Source organism: Chanodichthys erythropterus, chromosome 10 (genome assembly GCF_024489055.1).
Source record: "Chanodichthys erythropterus isolate Z2021 chromosome 10, ASM2448905v1, whole genome shotgun sequence".
NCBI lineage: Eukaryota > Metazoa > Chordata > Actinopteri > Cypriniformes > Xenocyprididae > Chanodichthys > Chanodichthys erythropterus.
This window is the reverse complement of record NC_090230.1, coordinates 14,878,346-14,899,613: the sequence shown is the minus strand read 5'-3', so window position 1 is coordinate 14,899,613 and position 21,268 is coordinate 14,878,346. Positions and strand designations below refer to the sequence as shown.

The 21,268-nt window shown below is 39.0% G+C and overlaps 2 protein-coding genes and 1 non-coding gene across 7 annotated transcripts; 1 reads left to right on the top strand and 2 right to left on the bottom strand.

The window, feature by feature from the left end:
* Positions 1–2,831: 2,831 nt before the first annotated feature.
* btbd2a (BTB (POZ) domain containing 2a) lies at positions 2,832–9,906 on the top strand. Of its 4 annotated transcripts, none has more exons than XM_067398681.1 (9): positions 2,832–3,741; positions 3,938–4,057; positions 4,660–4,816; positions 5,036–5,141; positions 5,238–5,435; positions 7,399–7,591; positions 7,749–7,836; positions 8,020–8,166; positions 8,548–9,906. In XM_067398681.1, the coding sequence occupies exons 1-9, from the start codon at positions 3,152–3,154 to the stop codon at positions 8,707–8,709; spliced, it is 1,761 nt and encodes a 586-aa protein (XP_067254782.1). In that variant the 5' UTR covers positions 2,832–3,151; the 3' UTR covers positions 8,710–9,906. The 4 variants fall into 4 exon arrangements, with proteins under 4 accessions (XP_067254782.1, XP_067254784.1, XP_067254783.1 ...); XM_067398682.1 differs by having other exon boundaries at positions 2,835–3,651; XM_067398683.1 differs by lacking the exon at positions 3,938–4,057 and having other exon boundaries at positions 2,834–3,741.
* Positions 9,907–11,712: 1,806 nt separating this feature from the next.
* On the bottom strand, positions 11,713–18,655 carry LOC137029152 (elongation factor 2b-like). 2 transcript variants are annotated; one of them, XM_067398679.1, is made up of 13 exons: positions 18,567–18,655; positions 16,866–17,080; positions 15,557–15,738; positions 15,198–15,409; positions 14,883–15,061; positions 14,695–14,800; positions 14,252–14,504; positions 13,960–14,155; positions 13,497–13,863; positions 13,062–13,415; positions 12,632–12,814; positions 12,410–12,542; positions 11,713–12,324 (listed from the first exon to the last, which is right to left on the bottom strand). In XM_067398679.1, the coding sequence occupies exons 1-13, from the start codon at positions 18,567–18,569 to the stop codon at positions 12,131–12,133; spliced, it is 2,577 nt and encodes an 858-aa protein (XP_067254780.1). In that variant the 5' UTR covers positions 18,570–18,655; the 3' UTR covers positions 11,713–12,130. The 2 variants fall into 2 exon arrangements, with proteins under 2 accessions (XP_067254780.1, XP_067254781.1); XM_067398680.1 differs by lacking the exon at positions 18,567–18,655 and adding an exon at positions 16,466–16,615 and having other exon boundaries at positions 16,866–16,993.
* On the bottom strand, positions 14,583–14,646 carry LOC137029775 (small nucleolar RNA SNORD37). The gene has a single exon (XR_010896338.1). It is a non-coding gene; the product is annotated as a small nucleolar RNA SNORD37 (small nucleolar RNA).
* Positions 18,656–21,268: the final 2,613 nt, after the last annotated feature.

Below are 21,268 nucleotides of genomic sequence, written 5' to 3'. Positions count from 1 at the left end.
GATCATTAGAGCAAACCACTTAAAGGGTTAGTTCACCCAAAAATGAAATTTCTGTCATTAATTACTCCCCTCATGTCATTCCAAACCCGCAAGAGATTCATTCATCTTTGGAACACAATTTAAGATATTTTTGATTAAATTTTTTAGTTCCCACAGAAAGCAATGAAATAACCACATTCAAGGTCCAGAGAAGTAGTAAAGTCATTGTTAAAATAGTCTATGTGACTAGTGGTTCAATCTTAATGTTATGAAGCGACGAGAATACTTTTTGTGCGCAAAAACAAAACAAAAATAACAACTTCAACAATTTCTTCTCTACCCTGTCAGTCTCCTACGCAGTTGACGCAGTGAACGCAGTGCAGCGCTTCCGTGTTTGTGTCCAAACGGCTCAGTATTGGCCGACACTGTTCATGCTGAGGCTGCGGTGCCTCCCATTAAATTTATTCAAACTGATTAAAAAATAATTCAAATTAATTTATATTTTTAAATAAACTGTAGCAACTAACATTTTATCAGATCCTAATTGTGTTCTCGGTTAAAAAAAATAATAAATTACCATCAATTTTCAGAATTGTGCAGCTCAAAAAAACTCCAATGTCTATATGGCAACATCCTCAAAACATTAAGTTTTATAAAATAAACACATTTCAGCATGTTTAAGTAGGAATGATTCATTGTTATGTATCCTAGATACATTATTCAAATTAATTTGATTTTTAGAATGCACATTAGTTTTTTCTTTCCCTTATAACTGGATTCACCTTTAAGCAAAGATAACGTGTTTGTGCCACACACAATTCATAAATGTTGTTCACCAACCTTTCATTGTGCCTGTCTTGATACTCAAGAAAAAAAAAAAATAGTTTGGAGGAAACATGAAATATGTTTATTGTTAGAAGACTTTATATTTAAATACATCTGAAAAGTTATTGAAAGTTAAAAAAAAAAAAAGAAAAAAAAAAAAAGTATAGGCTATAGTGCTCAGCGTAAATGAGTACACCCCCTTTGAAAAGTAACATTTTAAACAATCTCAATGAACACAAAAACAATTTCCAAAATGTTTTATATAACATCTGTTTAACTTATAACATGAAAGTAAGGTTAATAATATATATAATATATAATAATAATATTCTATAGAACTTAGATTACATATTTTTCAGTTTTACAACTGAAAAATGAGTACACCCCACTGAAAGTCTCTGGAGGAAAGCTAAAAATTTTAGACTACAAAAACTACTTCATCTAGTACTTTGTATGGCCTCCGTGATTTTTAATGACAGCACCAAGTCTTCTAGGCATGGAATGAACAAGTTGGCGACATTTTGCAACATCTATCTTTTTCCATTCTTCAAGGATGACCTCTTTTAGAGACTGGATGCTGGAGGGAGAGTGATGCTCAACTTGTCTCTTCAGAATTCCCCATAGGTGTTCAATTGGGTTCAAATCAGGAGCCACTGAATCACTTTCACCCTGTTCTTCTTCAGAAATCCAAAAGTGGCCTTAGATGTGTGTTTAGGATCATTGTCACAACGACCAAGGGCATGGAGTGACGGTAGCATATTCTCTTTCAGTATAGAGCAGTACATCTGTGAATTCATGATGACATCAATGAAATGCAGCTCCCCGACACCAGCAGCACTCATGCAGCCCCACATAAGGACACTGCCACCACCATGTTTCACTGTAGACACCATGCATTTTTCTTTATAGTCCTAGTAGTCTTCATGTTTGTCAGCATGGGCCCTGGCAAACTTTAGGCAGGCTTGTTTGTGCCTGAGCTTTAGGAGAGGCTTCTTTCGTGGACGGCACCCATGCATGCCATTCCTCTGCAGTGTCACGGGAAATAGTCACCCCAATTTGTCTTCCTACTTCTTTAGATAACCGCAGTGAACTTGCATGCCAATTTTCTTCAATCCTTCTCATCAGAAGATGCTCCTGTTGAGGTGTTAACTTCTATGTGAGATGGTTGCAGTTCCATCTTTTTTACATTTTTGTACCACTTTTGCTACAGTATTCTGACTGATAAGTAAAGCTTTGCTGATCCTCTTGTAAACTTCACCTTTCTGGTGTAAAGAAATTATTTTCTTTCTCAGGTCTTGTGACATTTCTCTTCCATGTGGTGCCATTGCTGACAGCATGAAATGGGAAGGGGTTTTAACACCCTTTTATAGGCAACTGTCTGCTGGACACCTGTGTAATGAATACTTAGACTCACCTGTGGTTGAATTCTTGTTAAATTAAACATTTATAGTCTAAAATTTAGCTTTGCTCCAGAGACTTTCAGTGGGGTGTACTCTTTTTTGCATCACCCTAATTTGAGTAAAACTAAAAATGTTGTTCTCTAAGTTATATTATTAACCTTACTTTCATATTATAAGTTAAACAGATGTTATATAAAACTTAGTCTTGTCAACATTTTGAAAATATTTTTTTGTTCAATGAAATATTGTTGAAAATGTTACTTTTCAAAGGGGGGTGTACTCATTTACGCTGAGCACTATAATATATATATATATATATATATATATATATATATATATATATATATATATATATATATATATATATATACACACACACACATTTTTTCCTTCAAATTTAAGATTTGACCTAAATCACAATTTAAAATATCTATATATATATGCAGGTTTGTGGGATATTTTTTTTTTTGCATTACTGTGGTGACCTTCGAAGTTATAGGTATTCTCATAATAGATTCTATAAAAGAAAACAAAATGATATTTATTGAATATAAATATAATATTAAAATAAAAACCAGGTAAAAAATAAAGAAAAAACGGATGTGAGTCAAGAACCTGTAGAATTGCAGCCTGCTATTCACACACTTCTAGTAACTGTTATCGGCTTCATATGGTTTAACTGAATTAAAACACTTAATTTGTGACATGTGGGAAAAGTTGCTCTCAGTTTCATGCCACTTTCCACACTTTACACTTTCTAAAATAAGAAATTTCCAAGAACACCTGCCTCCTCTCCAATAAATCGTCAGCTAGAGAATAAAACTGTCACATCCTGAGCATGAAAACTAAAATTAATTACAGACAGGAAGGCCAAACTAATTAAAAAGGGGTTCGATGATGTTCAAGTCTCTTGTGGGAAGGCAGTCATTTGGCCAGTATTTCTGGTTATGCGCTGTTGTGTATGTTTATTCCAGCAAAGCCTGCAGTGTTCACCATCCAAGATGGCTGCGGGTGAAAGCAATAGCCGATCCTCATGTCTAAACTTGTCTAATTCGGGGCCACTTGGCAATGCACCGCCGAGCAACAGCGCCCATTCTTCACCCGCGAGCAACGGGGGATCCATGGGTGCAGTCGGGGGGATTAACCGGAGCGCGGGGAATTCGAACCCCCAATCAGGCCCGGAAAACGGCGGAGGCGCCGAGACTGCGTTGAGAAGCACGCCGAGCGCGCAGAACCCTTCCCGGCAGTCGGTCGGTCAGAGCGGAGCGACTTCAGGCGCTGCGTCAAACATGACGGCGACATCATCATCATCATCTTCGTCCGCGTCTACCGCATCCGCCGATGCGTCCGCCGCCGTCCCCTCGCTTCCAAGCAGCCCGGCTTCGGTTTTGGTTTATCGAGAGCCGGTCTACAACTGGCAAGCGACAAAAAGTACAGTGAAAGAAAGGTTTGCATTTTTGTTTAACAACGAAGTGCTAAGTGACGTCCATTTTTTGGTTGGGAAGGGAATGGGAGTGCAGCGCATTCCAGCGCACAGGTAGGGATGAATAGCGGTATGTTTGTATGTTTTATTTGGAGTCATTTTTTTAATTACTTTGTATATTGCAATAAAAAAGCTAATGCCAAACTCTCCCGCTCGATTAATAAATTAAAGTATTTGTTTCGGCGAGGATAAATCCATATTTATTCCTCAAATGGCCGTATTTACAGCCCGATCCCGTTGCTCTTCGCAGATTTGCTCTCGCTGTGGGAAGTGCCGTCTTTGATGCCATGTTCAACGGTGGCATGGCAACAACGTCGACCGAAATTGAACTGCCAGATGTGGAACCGGCTGCATTTCTAGCCCTTCTCAAGTAAGAATGGGCCGCGTAATGCTTCGCTGCACGTTTAATGCTCTGTACTGCTCTTCTGTGTGTTGACCCCTGTTGTCGTAACGTCCTTCAGGTGCCCTCTGCCATTTAACTGCAGTCAGCAGACCCTTACAAACATTTTTCATGATATATACCAGTGGTTTGCGCCAATATATCATACAGTTACTGTTGCTACCAGTCTCCTACAACAGTGCGAGAAGCTTTTGGGTTCTTTGATAGTTTAAAATTATTGATCATTGATATTTTGGTGGAAATCATTACCATGGTAAATGTTTGTCAAGGGGAAAATAAACCAGAATTTTAAAATAGACTCTGTGGACAGAAGTAGTCTCATACCACTATTAAACAGGGATCAATAATGTCTGTCATTCTGTCTATTTATATCTGTCTGCCCAATGTTCTGATCGATCTAGTCTATCGTTTTGACTTTCTGTCTGTCTGTCATTCTGTAGTCCTCTATCAATCTATCTGTCTGTCAGGGTATCTAATCCATCTGACAGATTGTCTTGTAGCTTAGTTATATGTCTTTCTGTGAATCTGTCAGTCTATAATTTTTTTTTTTTCTTTTCATTTTGTAAATACAGATTTTTATACTCCGATGAAGTGCAAATTGGACCAGAGACCGTTATGACCACACTGTACACAGCCAAAAAGTACGCAGTACCTGCACTCGAGGCCCACTGCGTCGAATTCTTGAAGAAAAATCTACGTGCTGACAATGCGTTTATGTTGCTCACCCAGGTAATCACAGTCTGATTTCATGTTGACACTGGGAACTGACATATTGAACGCCACCTTTATTTCAAGTTCATTCCCACGGCCATCTTTAGTTCCCATGTTTGACAGCCTCTTTTCAAATTTTAGCAAACCGAGCCTCGAGCTTATTGAGTGTGTTCGTGGTCTGCTTTTGTGCACAATCTATTATAGATTATATTAAAACATGGTTCCTTTTGCTTTCAGGCACGGCTTTTTGACGAGCCCCAGCTGGCTAGTCTCTGCTTAGAAAATATCGACAAGAACACAGCTGATGCACTAGCCGCCGAGGGCTTCACAGATATTGACCTTGGTATTGCTCTTAAGTATCAACTGCTCAAATATCACAACAAAATACAATCAGAAAAGTGAGTTAGAAATAGACCGTTTTATGTTCCCTCCTGTGCAGACACCCTCGTGGCAGTCTTGGAGAGAGACACGCTGGGTGTACGGGAAGTGCGTCTCTTCGGGGCTGCGGTACGTTGGGCGGACGCTGAGGCCCAAAGGCAACAGTTACAGCCCACGCCGGAGAACAAGCGTCGAGTGTTGGGAAAAGCACTTTCCCTTATTCGCTTCCCGCTCATGACTATTGAAGAGTTTGCAGCAGGTAATTTTCATCAAATCCTTAATGTCAGTTTACCTTGTTGTCGATTTATTAACTGTAATCAAAGTATTTGTATTGTGGGAATTATTACAGTTATAAAACAAAATTTCCTGAATGCTTTTCTCAAAAGTGGATCTGATAGTCTAAGCTTCTCCTGGAGGGCCACTGTCCTGCAGAGTGTAACTCCAATCTGCTCCAAAACACCTGCCTTGAAGTTTCTAGTAATCCTGAAGATGTTGATTAGCTGGTTCAGGTGTGTTTAAAGGGATAATTCACCCAAAAATGAAGATTTGCTGTTAAGTTACTCACTCTCAGGCCATCCAAGATGTAGGTGACTTTTTTTTTCTTCTTCAGTAGAACAGTAAAGAAGCTGAAACTGTGGTCTTCTGTGATTGATATAATGGAAGTCAATGGGTGCCGTCACTTTGAGATTCAAAACAAAATTAATACCCGTGGCCCCTGATGATACATTGAGGTCTTGAGAAGTGAAACCATCGGCCTATGCAAGAAGCTATTATTTTTACCTCTAATTCACAGCCTTGGCAAAAAATCCTGAGTGCATTCACAACAGTCTGGAGCTCAAGCTTCCTGTCGCATAATGACACACAGAATGCAAGGGCATGACCTCACACATGAGCTGATGCTTTTTGTTACTACAGAGAGGGAGGGCGAGTGTTGTATACCAGTCATCAAAATGGTACTTAACCGTGTTTATCCTGATTGTTGCAACTGATTTAAAAATAAATTTACTTGCACAATCTCACTCGGGAAGATTGACTTTTCCATTGTGATGACCGGTATTTTTAAACAGCTTTAGACGTTCGTACTGCTGTGAACACACGTCCGTCCTCTCTGTAGTAAACAAACAGCATCAGCTCATGTGTGAGGTCGCTCCTGCGCATACGACATTGTGACAAAGCTTGCGCTCCAAACTGTCGTGAACGCGCTCAGGACCGTTTGCCAAGGCTGTGGATTAGAGGTAAAAATGTTGTAAATAATGTTCAGTTTCTTGCATAGACCGATCGTTTAGCTTCTTAAGACCTCAATGTATCACCAGGCGCCGCGGATATTAATTTTGTTTTGTCTGCATGAATCTCAAAGTGATGACACCCATTGAATTCAATTATATGAATTACAGAGGACCATGGTTTCAGCTAAAAATTTAAAAATCTTCTACTGAAGAAAAAAAAAAGTCAACTACATCTTGGATGGCCTGAAGTAAATTAACAGCAAATTTTCATTTTTGGGTGAACTATCCCTTTAAGTAGACTCTGCAGGACAGTGGCTCTCCAGGAGCTGAGTTTGACACCCCTGGTCTAAGCTAACAGACTTCCCGAGTTTGTCTGGCTATCACCAGACCAAGCTCAATTTAAAATTGAACATTGGTCTGGGGAGTCTGTATGTATTTTCTACTGCACAAGAGGCGTGATCAACGAGCATTATTCACGCAATTGGATAGTCCTTCAACCAATCAGATCGGCGATCCGGGTGACGTACTTTGCAGAGCGACGCGAAAACTCCAGACAGGTTTAGTTTGTTTTGGTTTGTAGCATTGATCAGCGGTTTGCAGAAGCAGCAATGGCATTGAGCGATTTTTGCAGGTTGTGCAAAAAAAAAAAAACATGAAAGTGAGTGGTATTTACACCCACTCGAGCGATTTGCTTGCTAAACTAAAGAAGTCATTCAGCATTGTCGAGAGGTTAAAAGGAATTGGATTGACGGTCATGCTTGCTGTCGCTTCTCTATCGTCATCGTGTTATACCCGCCAATAGCGAGCAAGGTGGATAAGCCAGTCTGTGATTGGTTCCCGCAAAAGTGTAACAGAAGCAGTAGAAATGAATGTATGGGATTCCAGACTGAGTTGCCTGGCGAAATCAAATCGCCGGCAGATCAGGCTCGGTTTACCCAGTCTATTCCCGAGTGGCAATAGCCGTAGTGCTAAACCTTGTGTATGTGTGTAATATAGGTCCAGCACAGTCTGGTATACTCACAGATCGGGAGGTGGTCAGTTTGTTCCTGCATTTTACGGTCAATCCGAAACCACATGTGGAGTTTATTGACCGACCTCGCTGTTGCCTCCGGGGGAAAGAGTGCAGCATCACACGTTTCAGTCAGGTGGAGAGCCGCTGGGGGTACAGCGGAACCAGTGACCGCATCCGGTAAGCGTGTGTTTTTAAAACCATTGACTGACAAAGTGCTGAGATGTTGAAAGAGAACTTGTGGAGCTGATTCTACCCATTTTTTTCTTTTTTTTTAACCTGATATACAAGCTAAATGCTAATAACTGTTGTATGCTTGTATTTAAATTCCTTACAGGTTTTCAGTAAACCGCAGAATATTTGTGGTGGGATTTGGACTCTATGGGTCCATACATGGGCCAACTGACTATCAGGTCAACATCCAGGTGAGAAGCAAGCATTTTCAATAATTTTCATTTCAAGCCTACGAATCTTGGTTCTTGGCTAGAATAGGCTGTAATAAGAATCAGATTTTATGCTGCAAGTCTTGCTGTGCAATTACTTTTTTTTTTTTTTTTTGTGCTTAAATACGAAAATGTGGTAATGGTGCATGTTTTCCTCTAATGTAGATCATACATACAGACAGCAACACCGTTCTCGGTCAGAACGACACAGGCTTCAGTTGTGATGGAACAGCCAGTACCTTCCGAGTCATGTTCAAGGAGCCTGTGGAAATTCTTCCCAGCGTCAACTACATTGCTTGCGCCACCCTCAAGGTAAAACGGACTCAGAATTGGAGTTTCCTTGTCTATTAGCTTTTAGGGCATTTATATGCTATTATAAATACCACATGCCACCGACATGCAATAGCAAGTGGCAAATCATGGTTCGTTGTCAAAATCCAGTAATTTCAATAGGAATCCATTCCATGAAGGCAAATGATTTCCCCATGAAGATTCTGCATTGGGTTCAAGTTTGTCAAGCAAATTTGCCATTTTGACCTACAGAAAGCTTTTTTTTGCCTGCTTGACCACACCTTTTGATCCCTTAAAATCCCTCTGTTACCAAAGAATACGCTTAATTATAATTAGTTAAGTAAATTGTCAATCATTCATATGAATTTGAAATGAACTTTTGATGGGTTCATGCTTTTGCAGGGACCAGACTCTCATTATGGGACCAAGGGGATGCGTAAAGTCACACATGAAGCCCCCGCTACTGGTACCAAGACCTGCTTTACATTCTGCTACGCTGCAGGCAACAACAACGGCACTTCCGTAGAGGATGGACAAATCCCAGAGGTCATTTTCTACACATAATGACCAAGCAGAAACATCTCATGATTGAAGACTCTTGCATAGCATTTTGTGGCCAATTCACTGGTCTATGTAGACTGGTGACCAAATACTGATCTCTCATTTCTAAAGGCTTTTGTTTTTAAGATTTGAAGCATGAGAATTCAGTCCTTCAAAGTGTACTTAGGGTACAGTTTCTGTTTCTTCCCAAGTAGCACCTCGTAGTACCACTTTGATGTTATGACCAGCCAATTTCATTGCTAATTAATGAATAGCTGAACTCTGTCATTGCAATGATCTACTACAGGTACAGTGCATTAACTCTCATTTGTCCGTTTTATTTGAATGTTGACAAGAGGTGTTTCTTTTGGTCCCATGTTTGACCCTTGATTGTTCAACTTATCAGTCCTTCAAATCGCACTGATGCACTTCAGCTCCAGGCGCAACGGCAAGTTTGGGGAAAGTACACTACATCTTAAGACTTCGATTCAATCTAAAACTGACTGTTATGTACCCATTTTGAGTGGCCTGCACCCCTTGATAGAGGTGAAACTCGATTTTTTTTGATGGCAGTGTGATCAGTAGATGTTTATATGGTGTTGTTTTAAGATAGTCCCCCACCTTGTTAATAGTGATAAACCATAAGAGCACTTGCATTCACAATGCCACTATGTATGAAATCTCTAAGTATTGACTGCAGTGAAATACTGAACACATTTCTGTTACAGAATTTGAATATTTTCTTGAAATGTTGATATAAGGAAAATGAACAGGAAACAGCTTCATGAATGTACCAATGCTTACCTTGTAAGCGCTGTAAATATAATGTCCTTGTCTTGTTTCTGTATATTTAATTAAAGTCTGCACCCCTAGTTTGGGTCACAATGGATCAATTTATGCAGCATACACAAAAGTTAATAATAACAATTTAATATTTGTGAGTGGCATTTGTTTATGCAAAACTTGTTAGAATGTTTCTTTGGCGACTTGGTCTTTAAAAAAAAAAAAGTTGAATCTCAGGTTTCTTCTTGAAAATCTGTAGGTATTTTTGCCCACCAAGTCAGACTACTTTGAAACCAACGCACCAGTCATATTTGCCTATTCTTGTTCCCATCACAAATGTGTGGGACAATTGGGAGTGCTTAAAGTTTAATACTTTGACGTTAAATATGTACTAATAAAGTGATTGCCTTAACAGGCGGCATGAATTAGAATTGGCATTCAATCAATTTTAACTAATGGACCTTATTCAAGAGTAGACTTTAAAGGGTTAGTTCACCCAAAAACTTACCCTCATGACGTTCCACACCCGTAAGACCTTCGTTCATCTTCGGAACACAAATTAAGCTGAAATCCAATGGCTCCATGAGGCCTGCATAGATGGCAAAGGTACTTCCTCTCTCAAGATCCATCAAGGTACTAAAAACATAATCAGTTCATGTGAGTACAGTGGCTCAATATTAATATTATAAAGCGACGAGAATATTTTGGTGTGCCAAAAAACCCCCAAAATAACTTATTTTGTGATGGCCGATTTCAAAACACTGCTTCAGGAAGCTTCGGAGCACAAATGAATCAGTGTATCGAATCATGATTCAAATCACGTGTCAAACTGCCAACGGCTGAAATCACGTGACTTTGGCGCTCCGAACAGCAGATTCGATACATTGATTCATTTGTGCTCCGAAGGTTCCTGAAGCAATGTTTTAAAATCGTCCGTCACTAAACAAGTCGTTTAAAATCCCTTTATGGATCTTGAGAGAGGAAATGTCATTGCTCCCTATGCAGGCCTCAGGGAGACATCGGATTTCAACAAAAATATCTTAATTTGTGTTCCGAAGATTAACGAAGGGTGTGGAACGTGATGAGGGGAAAGTAATAAATGACAGAATTTTCATTTTTGGGTGAACTAACCCTTTAACTTGGCAGAAATGGGAGAAACAAAACAGTACATTCAATTAGTTAAACAGTAGGGGTGTGCACAAATAGTCGAATATTCGATCTTAAATCCTAGCACTAAAACCGCAGTTATAATAAACCGGGTGGCGCTGTGGAGCGTGTTTAACAAGTTTATTTTATTTGATCGTCACAAAATGTTGTCATCTGCCTCACGAAGTTTGGAATTACTTAGATGAAAATGAACTTACAAAATTTACTTTTGATCAAATGAATGAATGAAACGGAGTTATCATAACATCACCACCATAATGAGAAAGCACATCAAAACAGCCGTCGAATGAGGAAAGACAGCTGTCCATCACTGCATTCACGACAGGTAAGCGCAATTGTAAGTTATCCCCGAGTGAGCCAAAAAGATAACTTATGATAGCAAAGTGATTTTGAGACATATGTTTCCTTTATGTTTCGTCGAGGAAGACATATTTACGAGCAGAAAACGAAAACTTCGAAGTGCTGCTGTTAGAAACTTAGCATACCGTTATGCATTATGTCACTGCAACGTCTGTCAGCGCAGCTCGTTTTCTCACCCGATCATGTGGATAGTTTTTCTCAACATGAACATGTGAAACAATATAAACACGATAACCATATACTGACTCGAGTGTATTATGCACGTTACGTTTTGTACGATAACTGGCGCTGTCTGCTTTAAGTTTTTCCCATTCGCGCTGCTTGAGCTTAAAGCTTTTCTTTATATTTTTTTGTTTGCATATATTGTTAAAATGCTTTGAACTAAAAGAAAACCTTAATTTAATGTAAGCTTATAAATGATGTATTCGAATATTCGTTTTTTACGAGCCCAAATATTCGAATACAATATTTTGGAAAAATGCCCATCCCTATTAACCTATTGAAGACTACATTACTCCATTTTCATGCATCAAATTATATTTAGCCTGGCTAAAATCCTAGAACAAATGCATGCATTAATTTGAAAGGTTAACTAAAGACAGCTTATAATTGCTGAACACAAAGCAATTACATATTATACCCACATACCCACATAAAGCATATCAAAACCTAACCACTTGTCAAGCAAAACAAAAACCAAGAAACATTGCATTGCTGATCAAGTTTGCTTTATATTTCAGTCTTGCAGAGAAACACTTCCAAACAAGTTTTCCAGAAAAGCATTTAAACTTGGAGGTAGATAGCTAATATTTTTTTAATATTACAGCAAGTACAGAATATTCATGTTAGTATACAGGCTATGTACACAGTACATAAATTGTAAAATATATAGTTTAAATATACATTTTGCAATTCATTACATTTGAGTTTTAGCACAAAACATCAACTTGAAATTCCACTAGGAACTGAGAAAAGCCACCATTAGCTTGTTGGTCCATAATAAAGATGCATGCACAGCTCATCTTAGAAACGATGGTCATTTTATGGTTTGAATTAATGTAAACAATCTCGTATAGTGTTCTTGTTTGGTCCCTCTGTAAGAGGGAGAAAGAGGAATGCAACTCTCCAAGTAAAGCTACAATTTGTCCAAGTAGTTGTCTAAAGCTGGAATGCCTTCTTTGAGCCCCTTGCGTTTTCGTGTGTCAGCCACAACCTGGGCAGGCTTGGAGCTAGCATCCATGGGGTCTCCAGGCAGGATCTGCCAATGGTCAAACACACACTGTGGGAAAGCTTGGCCGGATGTGTTGGAGCGAAGGTCAGCTGTGAAACCTGTGTAAAGATGACAGTTTAGGCCTTGTAACTTAAAGCACGTTGAAGGGAGAAGACAATAAAAAGGTATTTCTGCTTCACTCACCAAATGACTCGTTGACAGGCAGGTAGGCTTTGACCACAAACATTGGTGTTCCCATAACCTGGGACTCCTCAAAGACAAGCCCACGCTTCCTGTTCAGTACACCGTAGATGCCACCAACAACTGATTCTGGGCACTGTAGATGGATGGAAGAAAGTACAATTATGACAAGTATGGTAAACACCAAAAGGGAAACTAGGCTTTCATGCATGACCTCTGGCATACCTGAATCTCGACCAGATACACAGGCTCAAGAAGCCTGGGCTCAGCTGTGAGCTGACAGGCGTAAAGCACTCTGCGGGCTGTGGGAATGATCTGGCCACCACCACGGTGGATTGCGTCAGTGTGCAGGGTCACGTCATGAACATCAAAGCGAATACCACGCATGTTCTCCTCGCACAACACTCCCTAAAAAGCATAACACTTTTATGAACCGCGTCAGGACTAAACCTAACAGAACTACTCAGAACAACTAAACCAAGGATGTATTCGACCAGAAGGGCCACCTTCTTGCAAAATTTAGCCCCAATTAAACACCAGCTAATAAAGGTCTTCATGACTCAAGAGTTCCAGTAAGGTGACCTTGGCCTTCAAGAAACATGAGCGAATGCTCTTGGTTAAAAATGAGCAGCATTTAAATTAGCTTGCTTCTTACCTCTTTAGTGGCCCACTGAAATCCAGCCACCACACTATCCTTGATCTCATTCAAGTATTGGACTCCCTTGGTCACATCCACCAAGATGTTGGGACCAGTTCCATCAGGGCCAAAGCACCAGATCTTACGAGCTTCAGTGACTTCCCACTCGTACTTATCAGCAAGGTAACGAGCACGGGCCTTCATCTCCTGCCTGGCAGTGACCTCACCCTTATCAATATCTTCTGGAAGACCCTCGGACAGAGGACGGGCTTTCATGAAGAGACGATTGTGCTTGTTTGGGGACTTGGAAAGGCACATTTGTTTGGACTCATCACTTACAGTCTCTCTGTAGGACACAACTGGATCTGATTTCTGCAAAGAACAGCAGCTTATTAACAACTGAAAGAATATTATATCACCCCAATTGTGCAACTCGAGATGAGTCAACAGTACCTTGAGGGGAATGCAGGCATGGTCCTCTTCAAGGTCCTTCAGGCAAATCTCCAAATGAAGCTCACCAGCTCCAGCAATGATGTGCTCACCAGACTCTTCAATGATGCACTGCACCATGGGATCTGACTTGGCCAGACGCTTTAACCCTTCCACCAGTTTAGGGAGGTCAGCAGGGTTCTTGGCCTCTACTGCCACTCTCACCACAGGACTGACACTGAACTTCATCACACGCATATTGTGAGCTTGCTCAAAAGTTGTAATTGTTCCAGTCTTTACCAAAAACTGATCCACACCTACCAGACCCACAATGTTACCACAGGGTACATCCTCAATGGGCTCAACGTAGCGGCCCATCATCAGAATGGTCCTGAAAGATACAAAAACAGGCAAGGCATTTCCAATAAGTGGTTCTCCATCTTAACTAATAGTTCTGTTGTGTGACATAGCGGTTTTAAAAACCAACCTTTGAATGGGTTTGAGGTAAAGATCTTCTTTTTTTCCAGGAGTGAAGTTTGGGCCCATAATGCGAACTTTCAGGCCAGTGGACACACAGCCAGAGAAGACACGACCAAAGGCATAGAAACGACCTTTATCAGAGGTCGGAACCATCTTAGAGATGTACATCATGAGAGGTGCTTTGGGGTCGCAGTTCTTGATGCCTGAGAAAACAGATTTAAACTTTAACAAATCACTGATTAAAGTAACTTTCATTATTGTTAATTCTCCAGTTTCCATATTCTAGGAGCACAACATACCCATGGCAGCCTCATCATCTCCAGGTCCTTCATATAGCAGCTCACAGCGGTACTTCTGAGCAGTAACCGGTGAGGGTAGATGGATGGTGATCATCTGAAGTAGAGCTTCTCCTGCCGGCAGCCAGCGACGCATCACAGCCTTCAGAAGGGGCTTGCCCTCCTTCTCCTTGTCCTCAGCATCTAGCTTAATGTCCAGCTTCTCAATCAGCTTAGCAGTTTCCTCCTTCTTGAAGTTCATGATGGCATCAAATATCTACAGTGGTATAAGTTATAACTCTATATAATTTCTATATGCACATGGCAGACAAATCTATGGAGTTCACAACAGCCATATCAGACAGATTTTTCATCAAGAAAATCAGGTCAAAGTGAAGAATGTTTAAATCATCATTAATGGCTTGAATAACAAATATAACATTGCCACCTCAGTGCAGATTACTCACTTTGAAAATCGGGTCCAGGATCAGTTGAGCAAAAGTCCTGGGAAGCTTCTTGCCATCTGGTGAGGTGCCAGACTTGCTGAACTTGCCAGAAGCTGGGTCAAAGTACCTGCAAGCAATGGCCACACATGTTACATAAAGAAACTACATTACATTCAGTTGGGTTGTTCTTGTCAGTCGTAATTTGTCACCTGTCTCCCCAAAGCTTCTTCATCATGTCCTCCACTTTCTTGCACCGCTCAACTGGTCCCAGCTGGGCTTCACCTTTGGCAGCAAACTTCATTACATACATCTCAGCAAACTGCTTCAAAGTGAAGGCCCATCCATGCAGTCCAGACCCAAAGCCAACAGTACCGACAACTGGATCAATCTAAGAGCAGGATGTTAAAAGTAAATTATTTTTAAAGAACTTATGCTTCTGTGATATCCCTGGGTTTAATTTAAGATTGACTGTCCTAAATATCTCAATCTTAAAAGGTCCCATGAACGAGCTATAAGGCACTCACCATAATATTGCCCATGGGTCCATTCTCATCCTCACCATAAGTGGAGATGATCACGTTGACATTCTCAACAATGCGCTGGAAGGTCTGGTAAAGCTCTTCAGGGCCCAGCTGTAGCTCCAGCAAGGCACGGTCCATCTTGTTCATCATCAATACTGGCTTTATCCTCTCACCAATGGCCTGTCGGAGCACAGTCTCTGTCTGCACACACACACCTGCATGGGCAATATGTCAATTTGACGTTTCAAATATTCCACAGAATCAATCAACATTTCAGAATGCAAGTAATTAGTCCTCTCAAATTTTCTACCCTACGGTCAAAAAAAAAAAAAAAAAAAAAAAAAAAAAAAAAAAAAAATTACCAGATACACAATCTACCACCACCAATGCTCCATCGGTGACACGCAGTGCAGCTGTAACCTCTGAAGAGAAGTCAACATGCCCAGGGGAGTCAATCAGGTTAATGAGAAAGCCTGAGCCATCTTTGCATTGTTTAATGAAGGCCAAATCATTGTCACTGAGCTCATAGTACATGGAGATGGCACTGTAGGGGCAAACAGTGATGAAGTCAATCTCTCATAGTGTTCACACACACGCACTTAATTTTTAAAGGTGCCCTAGAACTTTTTTTTTTTTTTTTTTTAAAGATGTAATATGAGTCTAAGGTGTCCCCTGAATGTGTCTGAAGTTTCAGCTTGAAATACCCCATAGATTTTTTTTTTATTCATTTTTTTTAACTGCTTATTTTGGGGCATAATTAGAAATGAGCCGATTCAGGGTGTGTGGCCCTTTAAAATCCGGTGCTCCCTGCCCCAAGAGCATGCGCTTGCCTTTAACAGCATAAAGTTCAAACAGCTAATATAACCCTCAAAATGGATCTTTACAAAGTGTTCGTCATGCAGCATGTCTAATCGCGCAAGTACAGTGTTTATTTTGATGTTTACATTTGATTCTGAATGAGTTTGAGGCTGTGCTCCGTGGGTAAAGCTAACATTACACACTGCTGGAGAGATTTATAAAGAATGAAGTTGTGTTTATAAATTATAAAGACTGCAAGTGTTTAAAAATGAAATTAGCAATGGCTCTTGTCTCTGTGAATACAGTAAGAAACGATGGTAACTTTAACCACATTTAACAGTACATTAGCAACATGCTAACGAAACATTTAGAAAGACAATTTACAAATATCACTAAAAATATCATGTTATCATGAATCATGTCAGTTATTATTGCTTCATCTGCCATTTTTTCTGTTGTCCTTGTTTGCTTACCTAGTCTGTTGATTCAGCTCTCCACAGATCCAGATGTTCTGCCCTTGTCTAATGCCTTTCATAATGTTGGGTACATGGGCTGGCATATGCAAATATTGGGGTCGTACACCCCGACTGTTACGTAACAGTCAGTGTTATGTTGAGATTTGCCTGTTCTTCGGAGGTGTTTTAAACAAATGAGATTCATATAAGGAGGAGGAAACAATGGAGTTTGAGACTCACTGTATGTCATTTCCATGTACTGAACTCTTGTCATTTAACCATGCTGAGGTAAATTCAATTTTTGAATCTAGGGCACCTTTAATGTTTGTACATTAGAGATTAAAATTTTAGGAGTCACGATATTGACAGAGAATGTTTAGTATTCACATTTACTAGAGCAGGAATGTTTAATACTCACGTGGACTTGATTGTGATGCAACGCTCCTGCTCGTCCTTCCTTGTATCCGTGAATCGGGTTTCACCAGCACGGGATGAGGCGATGATACCAGCTTTTGACACCAGTGAGTCTGTCAAAGTGGACTTGCCGTGATCGACGTGCGCAATCACAGACATGTTACGGATGTTGGACTTCTTGTCCATGATGCCACGGATCTGGTCCACTGTGAAGTTCACCTATGGATTTAAAAACAGGTGAACTTCAAAATAATGCATTTTTCTAGATTTAAATAAGGATATTTTCCCTAATGTGCACACTATGCCAGAACGATCAATGGTTTTGGATTATATACAGACTGTGGTAGCATAGGTAGTAACAGCAACATTAAATCTATATTTGAGTCTATGATGTGACGGGTAATTTTTTGCCTTAATAATTATAATAAAAACCAGATTTGACATCCAAAGCATGCAATGTAGTACAACTAAATCTCTTTTATTGAATCCAAAAGATTTTAATTATATTTTGCTACATACAAAAGGTATTTTAATAATTTAAGTGGCAAAAGGTTATCCAGTTTAACCGTCCAAAGGCCAATACAGCCATTTCATTTGTGATTAAAAATATCTTATAAATGCAAATATATTAATTATTCTGGTATGATTTTATAACATTTCAATTTTAATACCATTTTGTTATGTGTAGAAGTCGTTGCTTTGTTATGATAAAGAAAAAATTAATTTCATTGATGTCATTCAGAGTAACCAATATAAAGGGACCATTCTGGTTCAAGTCATGCAGTCAATACGTGACATCATTCAGACACCTGCAAAGGACCACATGGTCATGAGACAAAAGTAACTAAATCTTAACTATTTGAAAAATTCATGTTCTCAACCGCTATAAAATATGGAAAATGTTTTAAAAACTTGTAAACGTTGAAGATATCATCATTCTGTCTAACCACAACTGTCATTTGGTAAAACTAAAATTTTGGTTAAACCGAATGACTTTTTTTTGTGACAAATATTGTACATCTCGTTTAAAAACAAAAACGACAAAAGCAGTGTTAATTTATTATAAAAACCACAATCTCATTGTTAACACTTAAAACTTAATTATATCTTCATTATGTTTTGTTTTTTTTACACTTTAAAAAACCTTATTCGTCAATGTCCCATTTATATCTGCTCTACTAAATCCTATAACATTTCTAAGTAGTGACTTGTATCTGTAAAAAGAATATAGTTTAAAGTGGCTTGAATACTGGCTAATAGCTCACGTGATCTCAAAATGGTGGCACTAGAATGAATGAAATTTCAGAAGACTGAAATGTTTGGGGTATTCATCTTATGTGAGTGAACATTAAAATATTTTTACTTATTATCTTATGCAAATCTTTTATTTGCAAAAACAAAAAAATCAGTGCAGCAAAGCCAGGCAGCACAGTGGGTAAAAAGTAAAGTAATGCAGGCTCACAATTTCACTACAAGCCAACAATGAATTAGAAAAGATCAATTCATCTAACAATTCTTTTCATCATTAATTGTCCATATAATCTTCTGAACTAGGCAGGAGTTCATTAAAATGAGCCACTTCTGAAACTCTTATCAGCATTTGTACAGAAATGTTGTCAAATTCAAGCACTTAAATCGTGACAAAAAAGTGAAACTTTAGAAGGCTATTAACGCATAAAATAAATATGATCATATATCGACTTACCATTTTGCCTGATGTTTTTGGATTCGTTTAATGGTGAACCCAATTTTTTACACCTCCTGCCACGTTGGGCACAGGCAAGGAAGAGACCGATGACGTCAATGCTCATACATATATATCAAGCGCGCGCCGTACGTATTGTACGTAATGACGTCAGGGCATTTCTCAAATTGATCGCTGTCTGACAGATGACGGAAAAGTGATTTTCATTTTAATAGTCGATCGAGATGAGCTTTTAATGGCCGTGCGGATAATTATATCAAGCGGCAGGGTATACAATGCAGATAAAATACAATTTATTTATATCAAATGACATGCTCTTAAAATACCTACAAAATTATTGCTTATTTTACACACACAGAATTCATTATATGTAGCCTATATATGGAAATCGATCATTTAAATATTTAGCTTAAACTGTTTCCTTCATATTTATTCAAAATAAAATAAGCATTCGGCCAGCAGGTGGCGCCTCATCACTAGATTCACTTTTGTATTTTATAAAAAGACTTTCTGTTTTACACCCTACAAATTACTTGCATTTCTCAAGCAGATGTAATTGGGACAGCATGAATTGTGGGTAGAGGTCAAGGCCAAGGGGACCTAAATTAAATAAAGCTCATTATTGTTTATGTGTTTAAATCTACTTTGCCAATATGCAGTATTATGTTTTTTAGATATTTTATGAAAAGGTTACAGAGTAGCCTAACCCTTCATGACATAATGTTTTTTAAAAAGTCATGGTATTTATTTTACCTTGAAAAACAGGCTATGTTTGAAGACATTCTTTTTAGAAAAAAAATTATTAAGATTACGTTTTGGAAATGTATTCAAACGTATGAAAACATTGGAAGTTGACACTTTTAAAGAGTTCTCCTTTTTATCATGTCAGACATGCTTATTCATCACTGACCCTTTAATATCATAAACTGTGGATGTTTCGCCCCCACAAACACCACCTTAGAACCCGGGCTTCTCTGCAAGATTCACATTCATTCTCAGTCCTGTAACCCACTAAAGCTGCTAGATTAATAATGTTACATCTGGACTGAATATATGATTCAGCACATTGCAGAGTTTGGCTCGGGTCGTGCGTTTGCTTTGAAGCCAAGGGCATAAGAGCAGCTTGATGCATGCACTCAACTATGACAGATTTCGCACTTCAGAGCAAGAATGTTTCATTTCTAAACACTTTGTGCTCTATTTTTATTTGTCTTGCGGGCTTCTGTACAACTACAGGTTTGAGGGGCTGGTGCATCCAGATGGCTAAAGCGCCCACACGGATTGCATGTAAAGTAGAGCAAAGTGGTACACAAATGCATGTGAGCTCTTGCCGTCTATGTGACAACAACCTGTTAAGAAGACATCTTCGCTGAGGAGTGGACTATACGAGAGGCAGAAGAGGTTTGAACCAAGTCAAGGTCATAGGATCGCTGAAAATAACCATTCTGAAGCGAACCGAGAACAGACGGTTTTTGACAGCGACACAATAAGACGCCATCAGTCTGTTCTGAGATGAAATCAAAGTGACAGAAAAGAGCTACTTGGTCAGGCGCATGAGCCTTTAAACTGTTTGTGTGGGGGAAAAGTAGCCTATCAGTCAATAAATGAAGTGAGCTGAATTTTTTTTCAGTTGATTTATTCAAGGCATGCTGGTTACTGCTGCTTGAGCTTAAATACTTTTCAGTGCTGTCATGCTGCTCTGTAAAAAAATTCATAATTTAAACAATAAAGACCGTAGAAATGCTACAATAAAAACCTGTTAACTGCCTAATGGTAGGTTCCTTTATACCGTTAAAGACTGTAATAGATCTAATGGGATATTTCATGTAATTTTTCAGTAGAATATTTTTTGGAAGTGAAAAAGAACAAGTCATCTTATTATTTATAGTTTAAAACCATAAATTGACATTTGCAGAATTCCCTTTGTGTGACAGCTTACATTTGGTGGTATTTCACTGAAATAAGCTTTTTCTTATCAGTTATGTACATTAGGGTTTTATGTTATCCTGTGTTGTTAATGTTTATTATATAACGGTTAGTTCCTGTCTTTGATTCTGATTGGTCAATAGCTGTGTTGTCTTCACAATAAGATATGTTTTTTTTCGGACATATGTTCCCCCCCCCCCCCCCCCCCCCCCCCCCAATATCAATAAGGTACCTCAGAGATGACATGATTTTGTATGCAAATTCCGGAAACGAGTTGGCATTTTAGGACTTCTGGTTCCATTGCCCCGAAGTCAATGGGTTTTTGCTAAATCACCTGAAATAAGGTCTGTGGTTAACAAAGCCTCTAAATATTTTCACGTTTTGATCTATGACATAAAACACACCAGTTATAACCCACTGATTTTTTAAACCTTTGTCTTAAAAATGGTGGTTGCTAACAGATTGCTAAAAGGGACTACTATGACTTTAGATGTCATCATAACAAACAGGACATTTGGACAGCATTTCTCATGAAAAATTTAATAAGTATTCATACACAGTGCAGATCATATTCAGTGAGCATGTTTTTAAGTAAAGTTGTTTTTTTTAAATAAAGTTTGAGGAAGCTTGGTGATGGTGACATTGATCCATGACCATGGTGTGCTGTAGTCCGTTTATAGCCTACTGTTAGCTTTTTATATCTGAGGTATTGTATTGGACATTAGTGTGTGGATGTAAAATTAAAGTAAAAAAAATTGATGTCAATTTTTTTTTTT